The sequence below is a fragment of the Helianthus annuus genome, chromosome 12 (assembly GCF_002127325.2).
Source record: "Helianthus annuus cultivar XRQ/B chromosome 12, HanXRQr2.0-SUNRISE, whole genome shotgun sequence".
In the NCBI taxonomy this organism is placed as follows: Eukaryota; Viridiplantae; Streptophyta; class Magnoliopsida; order Asterales; family Asteraceae; genus Helianthus; species Helianthus annuus.
The window spans coordinates 141,074,378-141,089,888 of NC_035444.2; the positions used below are offsets into that span (position 1 = coordinate 141,074,378).

Genomic DNA, 15,511 nt, shown 5'->3' on the forward strand with positions numbered 1-15,511 from the left:
TTTATACAATTATCCTTAAAAGCGAAATCACCACTTTGAATGTCCTTAAAAGCGAAATCACCAATTTGGATGTCCTTAAAAGCGAAAATAGTGTTCTGTATGACCTATGAGCGAAACCAGGTGTTCACAAAAGCGAAACCTCTGATTTGGTGACACAAGAGCGAAATATGATGGTTAAATGAGCGAAATCCCTGATATTGTGTAGCTATGAGCGAAATCAAAGTGTTCAAATAAGCGAAATCACTGAATGCACGTATAAGCGAAACCTATTCGGAAGTTAATTTGACCCATTTTTAGTCCGAATTTCAATGTCAAACTTTCCAGGGTTTATTAATGTCCAATTATCTGTGATCTGTGAAATTTTGAGCGAATTTTGACCGGTAAATCTCTCTGAATTGATGAAAGAAGGTGTAGAAGTAAGAAAACAAGATGAACTCCAGCTATTCTCTGCAGAACTCCTCCTCCTGAAGCTCTGATACCACTTGTAGGATCGTGTTTCGACCCGAACGAGTCGTTCAGAGGAGTTTTGATCAGATACAGGTGCGGAAAACAAGTATCTGATTTAGAAACAGCTAGCAAATCACTTTTAACACCTTTTCGTATTGATTTGACAACGATTACATCCAAATCTCACACCAGCAGCACTTCGGTATGGATTACAAGGCCAATGTTACATGGTTTCGCTCATAAGCTCCCATATATAGTGCTTGAGGTTTCGCTCCAATGTACATCTCACATGAGCGAAACCATCAATGACACATAAGCGAAACTACATGTTGACACATAAGCAAAACCCATCTATGTCCCTATAAGCGAAACTCTCACCTAAGATACATACAATCTCCTGTTTTCTCGTATAACGTGCCCTGATCTAACAATCTAAGACTAAGACTCGATACAAGACGAAGTCGACAGATGTAGTGCACCAACAGCGGCACCTAGTGATGATAGGAGACTAGGCGAGTAGGCGGAGATCCTAGTTTGATCCTTGAATTGAGCGGGTTTTACCTCACCGCACTGTCGTGCCTTCGAGCGAGTGTTCACGGGCTTCGGACCTAGGTGAGGGTTTTCTCTGGTTCGAAGGCGGGTGTATCCCGATGTGGTGAATTTCGCCAGTAACCATTTGGAGAATTCGTTGACCGTTAAAAAAAGCATTTGTAGACTCCTCGGTCATGAAACTTTATTGGACTAAAAATAAATACATGGAGAAGAAGAAGTATGACTTGAAAAAAAAGTGAATTGCAGGTTTTATCCTTTATCTTTATACCCAGTTTCAGACAGTCTTTTTTGAGTCCCTGTGTTTTATAGGTTTTAACCACTTGAGTCCAAAAGCAAAAAGTTTAACGACCTGAGTCCCGTAAGCATTTTCTTTAACCATTTGAGTCCAAATTTCTAACACTGTTAGAATTTTTTGGTTAAGTATTGTTAAATGACCAAAATACCCTTATAATTAAAAAAACTCTCTCTCTCTCTTTCTTTTTTCACCCTTGATCTCTCTCTGGTCTTTCTTTCTCTCTCTTCCACTTCTTTCCTTTTCTTCTTCCATAAAGAAAACTCCCACACACACTTTTTATTTACAGAAAAATCTAGAGAGAGAAACAGTTTAGAGAGAGATTCAGAGAGAGTGAGAGTCGGAACAAAGAAGAAAAACATTGTCGCCCCATGTAAACATAATTGAATACGGACACACAAGAAGAAAAACAGAGCCATGACTAAATACGAGCAAAGAGCTAAGTGCTCCAATTTCTGTAAGATCTAAAATTGAAATTCGGTCAACTAATCAAATTGTTGACACTAATTTCACTTTCCAGTTTCCAAAACACAATTGTATACGAACACAATTTCACTTTCATTGCTCTTGACTCTAATATTGGTAAAAAAAAACTGAAATTCGATTGGTAAATCGAATTGTTGACTGATCGCAATTTCACTTTCATAGAACACAAATGATACAAACACATAAGAAGAAAAACAGAGTCAAGAGCTCTAATTACTGTAAAACCTAATTCGATCAGTGAACCAGGTTGTCGACTAATCCTAATTTCACTTTCTTAAACACAATTAAATACGAACGCATAAGAAAAACGAAGTTGATAGCTCTGATTTCTGTAAAACCTAAAATTTAAATTCAACCAGTGAATCAAATCGTTGACTGATCCTGATTTCACGTTATTAAACCAAATTGAATACAAACATATAAAAAAACAGAGTATGGACCTCTAATCATGTAGTCTGAGCTCACCTCCACCATTATCACCACCCTCCCACCATCATCCCTACCCTCCCCACCATCAAACCCACCACCGTCTCACCCCATACCCTCCCCACAGTGCCTTTGGCAAAAATCACAGATCCAAACCAAAATCCCAGATCCAAACCAAAAATTGTTGTTGGGTTGTTTTGCTTAAGTTTTCACTCGATTCTGACGAAGATCTTGTGAGTCGGATTGGGTTTTGGAGCTCTGGTTTTGGTGCGACGATTGATGGTAGCTGGTTTTTCTTCTTGTGTGTCCGTATAAAACGTAAAAGCAGAGCCAGCTTGTAAGACCCGGCTTAAAGAACGAGATTAAAGATACAAGATAAGCATTTAGTACTAAAATATCGAGTTTACAAAAACTTTCCTGATTAAAAGACCATATTTGATCCTAATATTCCAGTTAAAAATAAATTATCCATTAAACATACAAAACATAACTTCAAGTGTCTACTAGATAACGTTTGAAAACATAGTTCAAGTATCTATATATCGCTAAAACAAAATAGATCAAGTGCGGAAGCTTTGTTTAGTGCGTTCGGTTCTTGATAATAGCCTGATCACCATCCGGGTTAGGTCCATCTTCACCTACGGTCAAAACCATGGAAATAATTAGTTTTGACTCTTTAATAATCAAGAATAAACAAGTTCCATACTCAAAAGTATCAAAAACAAACAAAATTCACGCTGTAAGTTAGTCGCGCTGCGCGACAGAGTTCAGGGCCGGCCGTCGCATGACGCCACCACCCTCGCGTCGCGCGACGGATGTGGGGTCTCGCCGTGGCGCCGCGCCAGGGGGTATTTTTGACAGAATGTTGTTATGTTGAGCTGCAATTTCGACCCAACACCATTTTTCGAAGTTCCAAACTTTAAATCGGCATAACTTTTGACTCGGGCGTCCGTTTTAGCCGATTCTTTTTCCTACGTGACCGTAATTTAATTACGGACATGTTTATCAACACGATTTGCATAAAACATCATTTCAAAAACAGTTGTCCTATAATTCATCTCTTGTTTATTCAACCCATTTGTCTACAAGTTCCATAATATGTATTATTATCATCTTAAACTTTAAGCCAATACACCCGTTTCTACGTTGACCAAATATGAGCTTTTACTACCCTCCCGAGGGTTGCTTATGCAATAACTATCATGCTTAATTCTAAGGATTTAATCACGCTTTTCCAAATCAATTGACAACCCAATGTTCCGACTGGGTGTAACCCAACTTGTTTTGACCCGTTTGGATGCCGAATGGGTGTCACCATTACAAGACACATCCAAACTCTATTTCTAGCACATGTTTCGACCCGTTTTACTTGTCTAAGGCACTTTGTCACTCCCGTGACCAATCACAAGTGATTATGATTAGTTTATATGTTTGTAACCCAACTTGTTTTGACCCGTTTGGATGCCGAATGGATGTCACCATTACAACACACATCCAAACTCTATTTCTAGCACATGTTTCAACCCGTTTTACTTGTCTAAGGCACTTTGTCACTCCCGTGACTTAACGGGTTTTTTTTGTTTACCAAATTCAATATAACAAAGTAAGACTAACAATCAAACATAATGTAGCGAAACTATAAGTCGCGTACCTTTAGTGCACACCTTTCAAACGCGTATCCCCTCCAGCGTGTCCGCCTGACGATCCAGATTCCTTGCCTAAAGAGTTCAATTCAAAATAAATTTAGAACTCTTTCATACGCCCTAACGCACAATTCTCTATAATAATCGAATCTGCGTTTTCACCCAACTTTTTACATTTTAATCCACACTTAGGCGTTTATCAAACACCTAGCGGGTCATATTTTTACATAATCATAACCAAGTTCATGACTTGTTATTTTCATCTACATTTACTTCGATTAGGCGATATGCACTAAATTTCAACATCAACAATACCGAATTTAACACATGAATTCAGTTTTTACTAGAATAGTATTCACAATCCTAGTGTTTATCTAGTCTCTACAAAATCAATAATCACCTACAATGGTGATTAAAATCTCTAGAATCATCATACTAAATTTTAACAAGAATTCTTCTAGGGTTTTATCCCTAAACATCCTGTTACTTCTAATTTCACCCATGCATCAAGTAATCAAGCTGAATTTTCGTTTTTCACATTTAACCTAGAATTTAAGATGCAACAAAATACCACAATTTTGCATCCCTTTTGATCCTTGCAATGAAGTGATCACTAATTCATGTTTGAAACTTGATTTAGAGCAGATTAGAGGCTTCAATTTGTGAATTTTTTGAGGATTTTAGGGTTTGAAGGAAACCCCTGGTCGCCCTCTTCTTCTGTCGATCCCAGCACACCCAGATGTGTGTGTTTGGTGAGTTATTTCATATTTGATCATCAAGGTTTTAGTTTTTATTAATTTGGTCCCTCAACTTTTGTCTAACTTATAGTTTAGGCATCTCAACCTTAATAATAGTCCCTTCAAGACTCTTAACTAACTGGGTTATAAATTTCTAGTTAGTTTGTTCTTGTTTATTTAACACTTTATTATCCTGATTTTAAATTTTATAAACATCAGGGTGTTACAAGTCCACCCCCCTTAAAAGGGTTGCGTCCCCGAAACCTGATTACCTACCGAATAACGTAGGGTAGAGTCGTTGCATCTCCTCCTCGGATTCCCATGTGGTATCTGAACCCTTCCGGTGTTCCCATTTGACCTTCACTTGATTGATTTCTTTGTTCCTTAAGGTCTTCACCTTACGATCCAAAATCGCAATGGGCTTCACCACATAGTTAAGTCTATCATCCACCTCGATGTCATCGTAGTGGATATAGGTTGTTTCATCCGCTAAACATTTCCGAAGATGTGACACACGAAATGTGCTATGAATCCTGCTTAATTCTTCCGGTAGTTCAAGGCGGTATGATACCTTCCCTACTCATTCGACAATTGTAAACGGCCCAATAAATCTTGGGCTTAATTTTCCTCTCTTTCTAAATCGGATAACCCCCTTCCATGGGGATACCTTGAGCATGACCTTGTCGCCAACCTGAAACTCGACCGATCTTCGCCTTTTGTCTGCATACGACTTTTGTCTATCTTGTGTCGCCTTCAAGTGTGCCCGAACCACTTCAATCTTTTCATTAGTGGCTCGGACTATATCTTTGTGAGCGAGTTCACGTGGACCCACCTCACCCCAACACACCGGGGTCCGACATTTCCTACCATAAAGCATTTCGTACGGTGCCATCCCGATACTAGCATGGTAGCTGTTATTATATGAAAACTCGACCAATGGTAGATAAACGTCCCAACTGCCTCCGAAGTCGATTATACATGCCCGTAGCATGTCTTTCAATGTTTGTATTGTTCTTTCACTTTGTCCATCCGTCTGAGGATGGTACGCAGTGCTAATGAACAATTTTGTTCCCATTTGCTCTTGGAAATCTTGCCAAAAATTTAAGGTGAACCGGGTATCCCTATCGGACACGATGGATACCGGTACTCCGTGGCGTGCCACTATCTCATTAGTGTAAACCTCCGACATCTTTTCTGACGTATAAGTCTCATGTATTGGAATAAAGTGAGCACTCTTTGTCATTCTATCAACAACTACCCATATTGCATCAAATCCGCGGTTCGTCTTCGGTAGTTTGGTTAACAGGTCCATTGTAATATGTTCCCATTTCCAAACTGGAATTTCCAACGGTTGGAGCTTACCGTATGGTTTTTGGTGTTCCGCCTTGACTTGTAGACATGTCAGCCACTTCTCCACGTATTTCACTACATCTCTTTTCATTCCGGGCCACCAACAGTTTTGTTTCAAGTCATTATACATCTTGGTCGCTCCCGGATGGATGGAATAACGGGATTTGTGTGCTTCATCTAGTAGAAGCTTTTTAACTCCACATGTGTTAGGAACCCAGATTCTGTTGAAACGTGTTTTCAAACCGTGATTGCCTTCTTCAAGATCTTTAAATTGGCCGATAATTCTTTCCTTTTTCCAGTTTTCTACCTTCACCGCTTCAACTTGTGCTTCTCGAATTCGTTCTAGTAAGCCCGAGGTCACAATAAGCTGCATTGATTGTACTTGTATCGGGGCATAATCTGTCTTTCGACTTAACGCGTCTGCTACTACATTGGCTTTCCCGGGGTGGTAATGTATTTCGAAATCGTAATCCTTGACCGTTTCCAACCACCGCCTTTGCCTCATGTTTAATTCGTTCTGATCGAAGAAATATTTCAAACTTTTATGGTCCGTGAAGATTGTACATTTTACCCCATACAAATAATGTCTCCATATTTTTAAGGCGAATACTACTGCTGCTAGCTCCAAATCATGAGACTGGTATTTCTTTTCATGGATCTTCAGTTGCCTTGATGCGTAGGCTATGACCTTGCCTCGTTGCATTAAAACACATCCGAGCCCCGAATGTGACGCATCAGAATAAACCACCATGTCGTCAACTCTTTCCGGTAATGTTAACACCAGAGCGTGAGTTAACTTTTCTTTGAGTGTTTGGAAGGCTTTCTCTTGTTCAATGCCCTATACAAATCTTTCCTCCTTGCGAGTCAGTTTGGTCAACAGTAAGGCAATTTTGGAGAAATCTTGTATGAACCTCCTATAATATCCCGCGAGCCCTAAAAAGCTTCGGATTTCCGAGGGGTTCCTTGGAGTGTTCCATTTTGACACGGCTTCTACTTTTGACGGATCCAAGAGTACCCCGTCGGCACTAATGATATGCCCGAGAAACTGCACCTCTCGTAACCAGAAGGCGCACTTTGAGAATTTTGCATACAACTTTTCTCGTCCGAGTGTCTCTAACACTTCTTGCAAATGGTAAACATGCCCAGCCTTATTCTTCGAATACACTAAAATGTCATCAATAAATACGATTACCGACTTATCCAACATAGGTTTGCAAACCTGGTTCATGAGGTCCATGAAAGCCGCGGGTGCATTAGTCAACCCAAAGGGCATTACGAGGAACACATAATGCCCGTACCGCGTACGAAAGGCCGTCTTCGATACGTCTTCCTCCTTGACTTTCAACTGGTGATAACCCGATCTGAGATCAATCTTTGAGAAGTAACTCGCTCCTTGCAGCTGGTCAAACAAGTCATCAATTCTTGGGAGTGGGTATCGATTTTTCACCGTGAGTTTGTTTAACTCTCGGTAATCGATACACATGCGCATACTACCATCCTTCTTTTTCACGAATAGAACTGGCGCACCCCACGGGGATACACTCGGTCGGATAAACCCCTTGTCGAGCAATTCTTGGATCTGTGACATCAATTCTTGTAGCTCCGACGGCGCGAGCCGATACGGCGCCTTAGCCACAGGTTTTGCACCCGGAATCAATTCGATTCCGAACTCTACCTCTTGTTCTTATGGTATTCCCGAAAAATCTTCAGGGAACACATCCCCATAATCACGTACCACGGGCACATCTCCGATTTTTTGGGATTTATTTTCCGACTCACTTGCGTACACCATATAGGCCTTGCATCCATGTTTCATAAGTCGGTGAGCTTCTAACATTGTGCATACCACCGGGTTACCGACTTTTTCACCGTATATTGTAACGTGCTTCCCGCTAGGAGACGTCAGTTTTATTTCCTTTCGGAAACATGCCACTTTTGCGTGGTATCGGGACAGCCAATCCATACCCACGAACACTTGGAATTCTCCCATCGACATCGTGATCAAGTCTATTGTGTATTCTTCGTCATCAATGCTCAATTTACAGTTTTCACATACATCACAAACGATAAAACTCTTGTTATTACCTATCTCTACTTCTAAAGGCATAGGTAATTTTGTTAGAACAAATGAAGGATGTCAAATAAATCCATATGAAATAAAGGATTTATTCGCACCCGTATCAAATAATACACGCGCAGGAATCGAGTTTACAACAAATATACCTGAAACCACTTCGGGTTCAACCTTTGCTTTTGCGGCAGTCAAGTGGAAAGATCTTGCCTTTGCTTTTGGGGCTTCGCCTTTCGTGTCTTGCCCGTCTTTCTTTCCAATTAGCTCCGGGCATTCCGACTTCTTGTGACCCGGTCGATAACAATTGTAGCAGACCGTCACTTTTTCCAGGCATGATGTAGCCATATGTCCCGTCTTCCGACATATGGGACAAGGTTTATCCTTGAAGCGACATTCGCCCTTATGACCTTTTCCACAAATCTTGCAACTAGGTGACCCGCCTTTTACATTAGATTTCTTCCCAGTTTCATTCGTTCGTGTCTTCTTGGTAGGGCTTGGATTAACAACATATGCCCTTCTTTCACCCCGCTCCAATTGCTTTTTCAATTCAATTTCCCGTTCCCGAGCAACGTTTATGATCTCGGTAACGGTCTCGTATTTTGAAGGAGTCATAAACTCCCTATACTCGGCGCTCAACATGTTATAGTAGTAGTATATCTTCTGTTCTTCGTTCGTCACCAATTCATTGCAAAACTTCATCTTATCCATAAACGTTGTCGTAATCTTGTCTATGGTCTCGCCCTTGTGCCTAAGTTGCATGAACTCTTCTTTGATTCTATTAATGACCGCCTTGGGACTATGATGTTAAGAAACGGCGTCTTAAACTCCTCCCATGTCATGGCCTTAGCTGCTTCGCTTCCAATCTCTTTCTTTTTGTTATCCCACCAGTCTTTCGCTTGACCCCTTAATTGACCCGTACCATAGGCTACGTAGTCATCTTCGTCACAATGGGTCCTTTCGAAAACCCCTTCAATATCACTTAGCCATCGTTGGCATACTATTGGGTCAACCTCCCCATTATATATTGGCGGTTTACACGCCATGAATTCCTTGTATGAACAAGATTTTCGTCCTCCGGATTTTTCCTTTGCTAGATTAGAACTATCTTCCAATTTCTTTATTCTCTCGTCTACTATCGATAGAACTATGTTTTGAATTTTATCAATAAAACCCGACAAACTGTTTTCGATCGCTTTTCCAACCTCTTCGGCAATCACTTCTTTCATTTGTTCGGTGACTCTTAGCACCGCATCATCATTACTTCCATCCGCCATCTCTAATACTGAAATGTTTACATTAATTGTTAAACATTTCATTTATAACATATGATTTACTTGTTTTGATTTAATCAAGTTCATAACTTGATTCAACCGTTCTTGTTTCATGCATTTCCCGTGTTTGAGTGAGCTTACACACTCTTTTCGTGCATATTAATTCATGTTTCATTTATATATTCTCTAAATCTACTTAAAACAATTAACTCTTACCGGATGCTTGATCAAGCTTGAACCGAACACACTTTATTGTCAACCCTTAGCTCTGATTACCAACTTGTAAGACCCGGCTTAAATAACGAGATTAAAGATACAAGATAAGCATTTAGTACTAAAATATCGAGTTTACAAAATCTTTCCTGATTAAAAGACCATATTTGATCCTAATATTCCACTTAAAAACAAATTATCCATTAAACATACAAACCATAACTTCAAGTGTCTACTAGATAACGTTTGAAAACATAGTTCAAGTATCTATATATCGCTAAAACAAAATAGATCAAGTGCGGAAGCTTTGTTTAGTGCGTTCAGTTCTTGATAATAGCTTGATCACCATCTGGGTTAGGTCCATCTTCACCTACGGTCAAAACCATGGAAATAATTAGTTTTGACTCTTTAATAATCAAGAATAAACAAGTTCCATACTCAAAAGTATCAAAAACAAACAAAATTCACGCTGTAAGTCAGTTGCGCCACGCGACGGAGTTCAGGGTCGGCCATCGCGTGACGCCACCACCCTCGCGTCGCGCGACGGATGTGGGGTCTCGCCGTGGCGCCGCGCCAGGGGGTATTTTCGACAGAATGTTGTTATGTTGAGCTGCAATTTCGACCCAACACCATTTTTCTATGTTCCAAACTTTAAATCGGCATAACTTTTGACTCGGGCGTCCGTTTTAGCCGATTCTTTTTCCTACGTGATCGTAATTTAATTACGGACACGTTTATCAACACGATTTGCATAAAACATCATTTCAAAAAGAGTTGTCCTATAATTCATCTCTTGTTTATTCAACCCATTTGTCTACAAGTTCCATAATATGTATTATTATCATCTTAAACTTTAAGCCAATGCACCCGTTTCTACGTTTACCAAATATGAGCTTTTACTCCCCTCCCGAGGGTTGCTTATGCAATAACTATCATGCTTAATTCCAAGGATTTAATCATGCTTTTCGGAATCAATTGACAACCCAATGTTCTGAACTATAATCCCTCTACAAGGGCTCATGCTTTTACAACGAATTAGCGTGTCCGTTACACGGCCTACGCTTAATATATGACCAATCACAAGTGATGATTATTAGTTTATATGTTTGTAACCCAACTTGTTTTGACCCGTTTGGATGCCGAATGGGTGTCACCATTACAAGACACATCCAAACTCTATTTCTAGCACATGTTTCGACCCGTTTTACTTGTTTAAGGACTTTTTCACTCCCGTGACTTAACGGGTTTTCCTTGTTTACCAAATTCAATATAACAAAGTAAGACTAACAATCAAACATAATGTAGCGAAACTATAAGTTGTGTACCTTTAGTGCACACCTTTCAAACGTGTATCCCCTCCGACGTGTCCGCTTGACGATCCGTATTCCTTGCCTAAAGAGTTCAATTCAAAATAAATTTAGAACTCTTTCATACGCCCTAACGCAATTTAGAACTCTTTCATACGCCCTAACGCACAATTCTCTATAATAATCGAATCTGCATTTTCACCCAACTTTTTACATTTTTATCCTCACTTAGGCGTTTTATCAAACACCTAGCGGGTCAGATTTTTACATAATCATAACCAAGTTCATGACTTGTAATTTTCATCTACATTTACTTCGATTAGGCGATATGCACTAAATTTCAACATCAACAATACTGAATTTAACACATGAATTCAGTTTTTACTAGAATAGTATTCACAATCCTAGTGTTTATCTACTCTCTACAAAATCAATAATCACCTACAATGGTGATTAAAATCTCTAGAATCATCATACTAAATTTTAACAAGAATTCTTCTAGGGTTTTATCCCTAAACATCATGTTACTTCTAATTTCACCCATGCATCAAGTAATCAAGCTGAATTTTCGTTTTTCACATTTAACCTAGAATTTAAGATGCAACAAAATACCACAATTTTGCATACCTTTTGATCCCTGCAACGAGGTGATCACTAATTCATGTTTGAAGCTTGATTTAGAGCAGATTAGAGGCTTCAATTTGTGAATTTTGTGAGGATTTTAGGGTTTGAAGGAAACCCCTGGTTGCCCTCTTCTTCTGATCGATCCCAGCACACTCAGATGTGTGTGTTTGGTGAGTTATTTCATATTTGATCATCAAGGTTTTAGTTTTTGTTAATTTGGTCCCTCAACTTTTGTCTAACTTATAGTTTAGGCATCTCAACCTTAATAATAGTCCCTTCAAGACTCTTAACTAACTGGGTTATAAATTCCTAGTTAGTTTGTTCTTGTTTATTTAACACTTTATTATCCTGATTTTAAATTTTATAAATTTCGGGGTGTTACACAGCTGCCATATAAGCTTAATACATAAATGGTGGGAGGATGGAGGTGGTTTAGAGATAGAGAAAGTTACAGATTTGTTTTTGAGAGAGATAGGGATAAGGAGAGAGAGATGTATAAGAGAGAGAGAGAGAGAGAAATCTAAATAAATTAGTTTTTTTATTTTTTAATTATAGGGGTATTTTGGTCATTTAACAATACTTAACCAAAAAATTCTAATAGTGTTAGAATTTAACATACTAGAAATCATGAAACATACAATTTAAAAAAAAAAAACCTACTCCTCGTCCGAATCATGAAACTCCAAACCTAGAGAACCTACTAGTTCGATTAAATCGTATCTCAACCGAAAGTGAGTTTCTTCGTTACGCAATTCTAGATGGATATTTTGTGGAACTTGAACTTGTGTAGGAGGATCCGGCACCCAATCCGGGGATATTGCACGTCCGTCTTCTTTGATCATCATATTGTGCAATATGATACATGCATACACTATGCTATGTATTGATTTCTTGTTCGTCACACGAACCGGTCGGTGTAGTATACCCCATCTACCCTTTAAAACACCAAATGCCCTCTCAACATCTTTTCTTGCCGATTCTTGCAATTTTTTGAACACGATTTCTTTAGGCTCGACAGGAAATGAGGGAGCTTTCACAAAAACAGACCAAGACAGGTAGATACCATCCACAAGAAAAAAGCCTCTTCTGTAATGTCGACCGTGTGACAACCGTCAAATTTGCATGCATCCGTACAATTAATTAATATTGATTTATGCTTAATGACTGTGCTTAATTACAACTGATGACTTAAACTGTTTTCTGATTTCTGTATCATACATACATGTGCATCACATTTCATACCGTCACGCCATTTGTCAAATACAGACTTTAGTGACATAAACGATGCACAAAGCACGATTAGCACAGCGAGCGGATAACTCAGAAAAATGCTGACGATGTTCAGTACATAGACAAACAATGTTTAAAGACCCAGTATGGGCCAGAGATAAGGTACTACACTAGTATGGAGTGTAGGGAAGTAAGGACCATAAAACTGCGTCACTAGGTGATAGTTTAAGTGCCGGAAAGTGCCTAAAACCCACTAAAAGTGCAGAATTCTGCATATTTCAGCAAAATTCAGCACTTTAACATACTGGTATTATGCAGAAAATTGACTAAATAGTCCTGTATGCTTTCCTAAGTGTCGGGAATTGAAAGTGTCACAAAAAGTTACATAAAGAACACTAAACGGAATAACTTGACACTTTAACGAACTGGTATCTAACCGAACAACCGGACATTACCCGGAACACCAAAATTTTGCCAGATACATTGTTTAATTATTTCTTGGCTAGTTATGATCCCCGTACACCATAACACCCACTAGAATATCCACTAACTAACATATGTAACCATATACTTGGATTTGAACTATCATTTACCAACTTACCATCAAATTTTACAATTAACCCCCCCCATCTCCAATTACGGTCACATGGACCCACCTAATATCACCACCTTACCTCTAGATTTTTATCTTATATTTTATTTGATTTTGCTTGATACACTTGCCAAAATATTGAGTAAGTAAGATATAAGTATGGTTCTCTAGATCTCCATCATGTCATTCTTATCTTCACAACCTTCACTCCCCATCCCTCACTCTCTACTCTCCCTCTCGGCTCACTCTATAACCGCCACCACCACCACCTTGTCACCACCATATCATTCGAATTCCAAGTTCATTCAAGCTTAGAAGGTGATACATGGAGTTTGGAGCTTGAAGATCTTGAAGAATCCTTCTCACTTGCTTTTACACACCACTTTTCATCATCTTTTCTCTAGTGATCTTCCTAGCCTTTGAGCTAGTTGTAAGTCTTTGATTAACCCTTGTTACTTCTACTTTAATGGTTAAAAGATGTAGTATGTTGATTATAAAAAGAACACTAAAGAACATGAACTAAAAGTTTAAACATAAAGTTTACATGAAGATGAAATATGATGAAATAATACTAGTATGATGTTGTTTTGTATATGTGATGATTACTTGTTGATTCCTTGGTAATGTGATGATTAATCACCATATTGAACTTGTTAAAGTATGATTAAAAACATGGTTTAACAAGTTAGAAGATTAGGGGATTACATGAAATAATCATCTTCTAGTTTAAACATGAACTTGAAAGAAAAATGATTTTCTTGAAATATAAGTAAACAAGTAGGTTGATGATCATGAAGATCCGAGGTTTACAAAAGACTTTTCTAAACAAACCAAGTTCAAGAGTCGATTTTAAAAAGATCATGACTTTTACTTGCACTTACACCACTTTTGGTGATAAAATAAGTGTAAGAACACTTTATTTACAAGAAGAGTTCAAAAGCTTAATTTTTGTAGAAAATGTTTACAAGTTGTAAACACTTAGTTCTTTTGAGAAAAGGATTTTTAAAGAAATAAATACACTTTGGAAGGTAACTAAGGCCACTAAACACTTTACCAAGTTACTACACGTTTTTGTGATATATCAAGTTCATGATTTATATGTAACGCATATAGTTTTTGCTCTTGGTGATGTAAATTTGTTTAAAGATTGATTGTTGATGATTATTGTGATTATTTTGAAAAGAAAATGATATGCTTTAATAGCATGGACACCTCCGTTTTTAGGGGAAACTATGGCAAAATTTTCTAAAAATATAAACACTTGGAAATTATTTTCTAACAAGTGTTTACGAGTATGTTTTAAACTTTGTTTCTCCAAATAAACTTTGCCATAGGTTTTGTTACAAAATTTCAAAGTGTCGGAGGTTGGTTTTCGTAAATAAAAGCGGATAAATATATATTTAGAATATATATTTTATACTAAAACGCTTGTGTGAATATTTGTTTGATTTATAAACTAGTTATATTATTTTAGGGTAAAATAATATAACTTATCAAAACACCATTACATTTACAACTCCAGAATAATACCAAAAATTACAAGGAATAAATATTTAAGTTACACGCATGTTATTGTGGAACCAAACGCTAAAACGTAACTTATGAAATATTCCGGAAAATACTCGTACAACTATCATTTTTGGTAAATATTATTTTGGGAAACAAAAGAAGTGAAAATATATTATTTTGGGATATATATATATATATATATATATATATATATATATATATATTGGGAATACATTATTTTTGACAAATAAATTATATATATTTTAAGTGAGACTTAAAAATATATTATTTCGGGACTACAATATACATGTATAAATACCCCCATCCTTGGGAAGGAAATACGGAATTAAAATACTTGAGAAGTATTAATACAAAAATATTGGTTAAACAATTATTCCAAAACTAAATATAATTATTTTAACTAATAATTATAACTTGGAATAATATTCAGAAACGCAACTCAAACATTAAACTCTAAGCCAAGGCACGACCCGTTCGTCTAATAGACGTTGGTACACTGTAGGTAGTCGTGTTTGCTGAGGAAACTTGGGTTACACATACTGAAGACGCAATACTGTGAGTTCATGCTCCCCCTTTTCTCTTAACTGTTTTCAGTTTTATACTTCGGGGGTGAAATACATGTTACGATTACTACCAACATTTTATACATGGTATGGTTAGCTAAGGAGGGTTACTACTAGATCATGTGAATGAGTAGGGCGATTAAGACCATCAATCCTCGATATAGGACCGAGGGGCAT

General features: G+C 37.9%; 2 protein-coding genes and 1 long non-coding RNA gene across 3 annotated transcripts; all 3 read right to left on the reverse strand.

Moving 5' to 3' along the window:
- Positions 1 to 4,851: 4,851 nt before the first annotated feature.
- On the reverse strand, positions 4,852 to 6,438 carry LOC118485123. The gene is made up of 2 exons (XM_035981376.1): positions 6,177 to 6,438; positions 4,852 to 5,159 (listed from the first exon to the last, which is right to left on the reverse strand). The coding sequence occupies exons 1-2, from the start codon at positions 6,436 to 6,438 to the stop codon at positions 4,852 to 4,854; spliced, it is 570 nt and encodes a 189-aa protein (XP_035837269.1).
- A 1,179-nt stretch (positions 6,439 to 7,617) lies between these two features.
- LOC118485124 lies at positions 7,618 to 8,712 on the reverse strand. Its single transcript, XM_035981377.1, has 2 exons — positions 8,157 to 8,712; positions 7,618 to 8,030 (listed from the first exon to the last, which is right to left on the reverse strand). The coding sequence occupies exons 1-2, from the start codon at positions 8,710 to 8,712 to the stop codon at positions 7,618 to 7,620; spliced, it is 969 nt and encodes a 322-aa protein (XP_035837270.1).
- A 1,000-nt stretch (positions 8,713 to 9,712) lies between these two features.
- Positions 9,713 to 11,560, reverse strand: LOC110897009. The gene is made up of 3 exons (XR_002568363.2): positions 11,423 to 11,560; positions 10,814 to 10,880; positions 9,713 to 9,858 (listed from the first exon to the last, which is right to left on the reverse strand). It is a non-coding gene; the product is annotated as an uncharacterized LOC110897009 (long non-coding RNA).
- Positions 11,561 to 15,511: the final 3,951 nt, after the last annotated feature.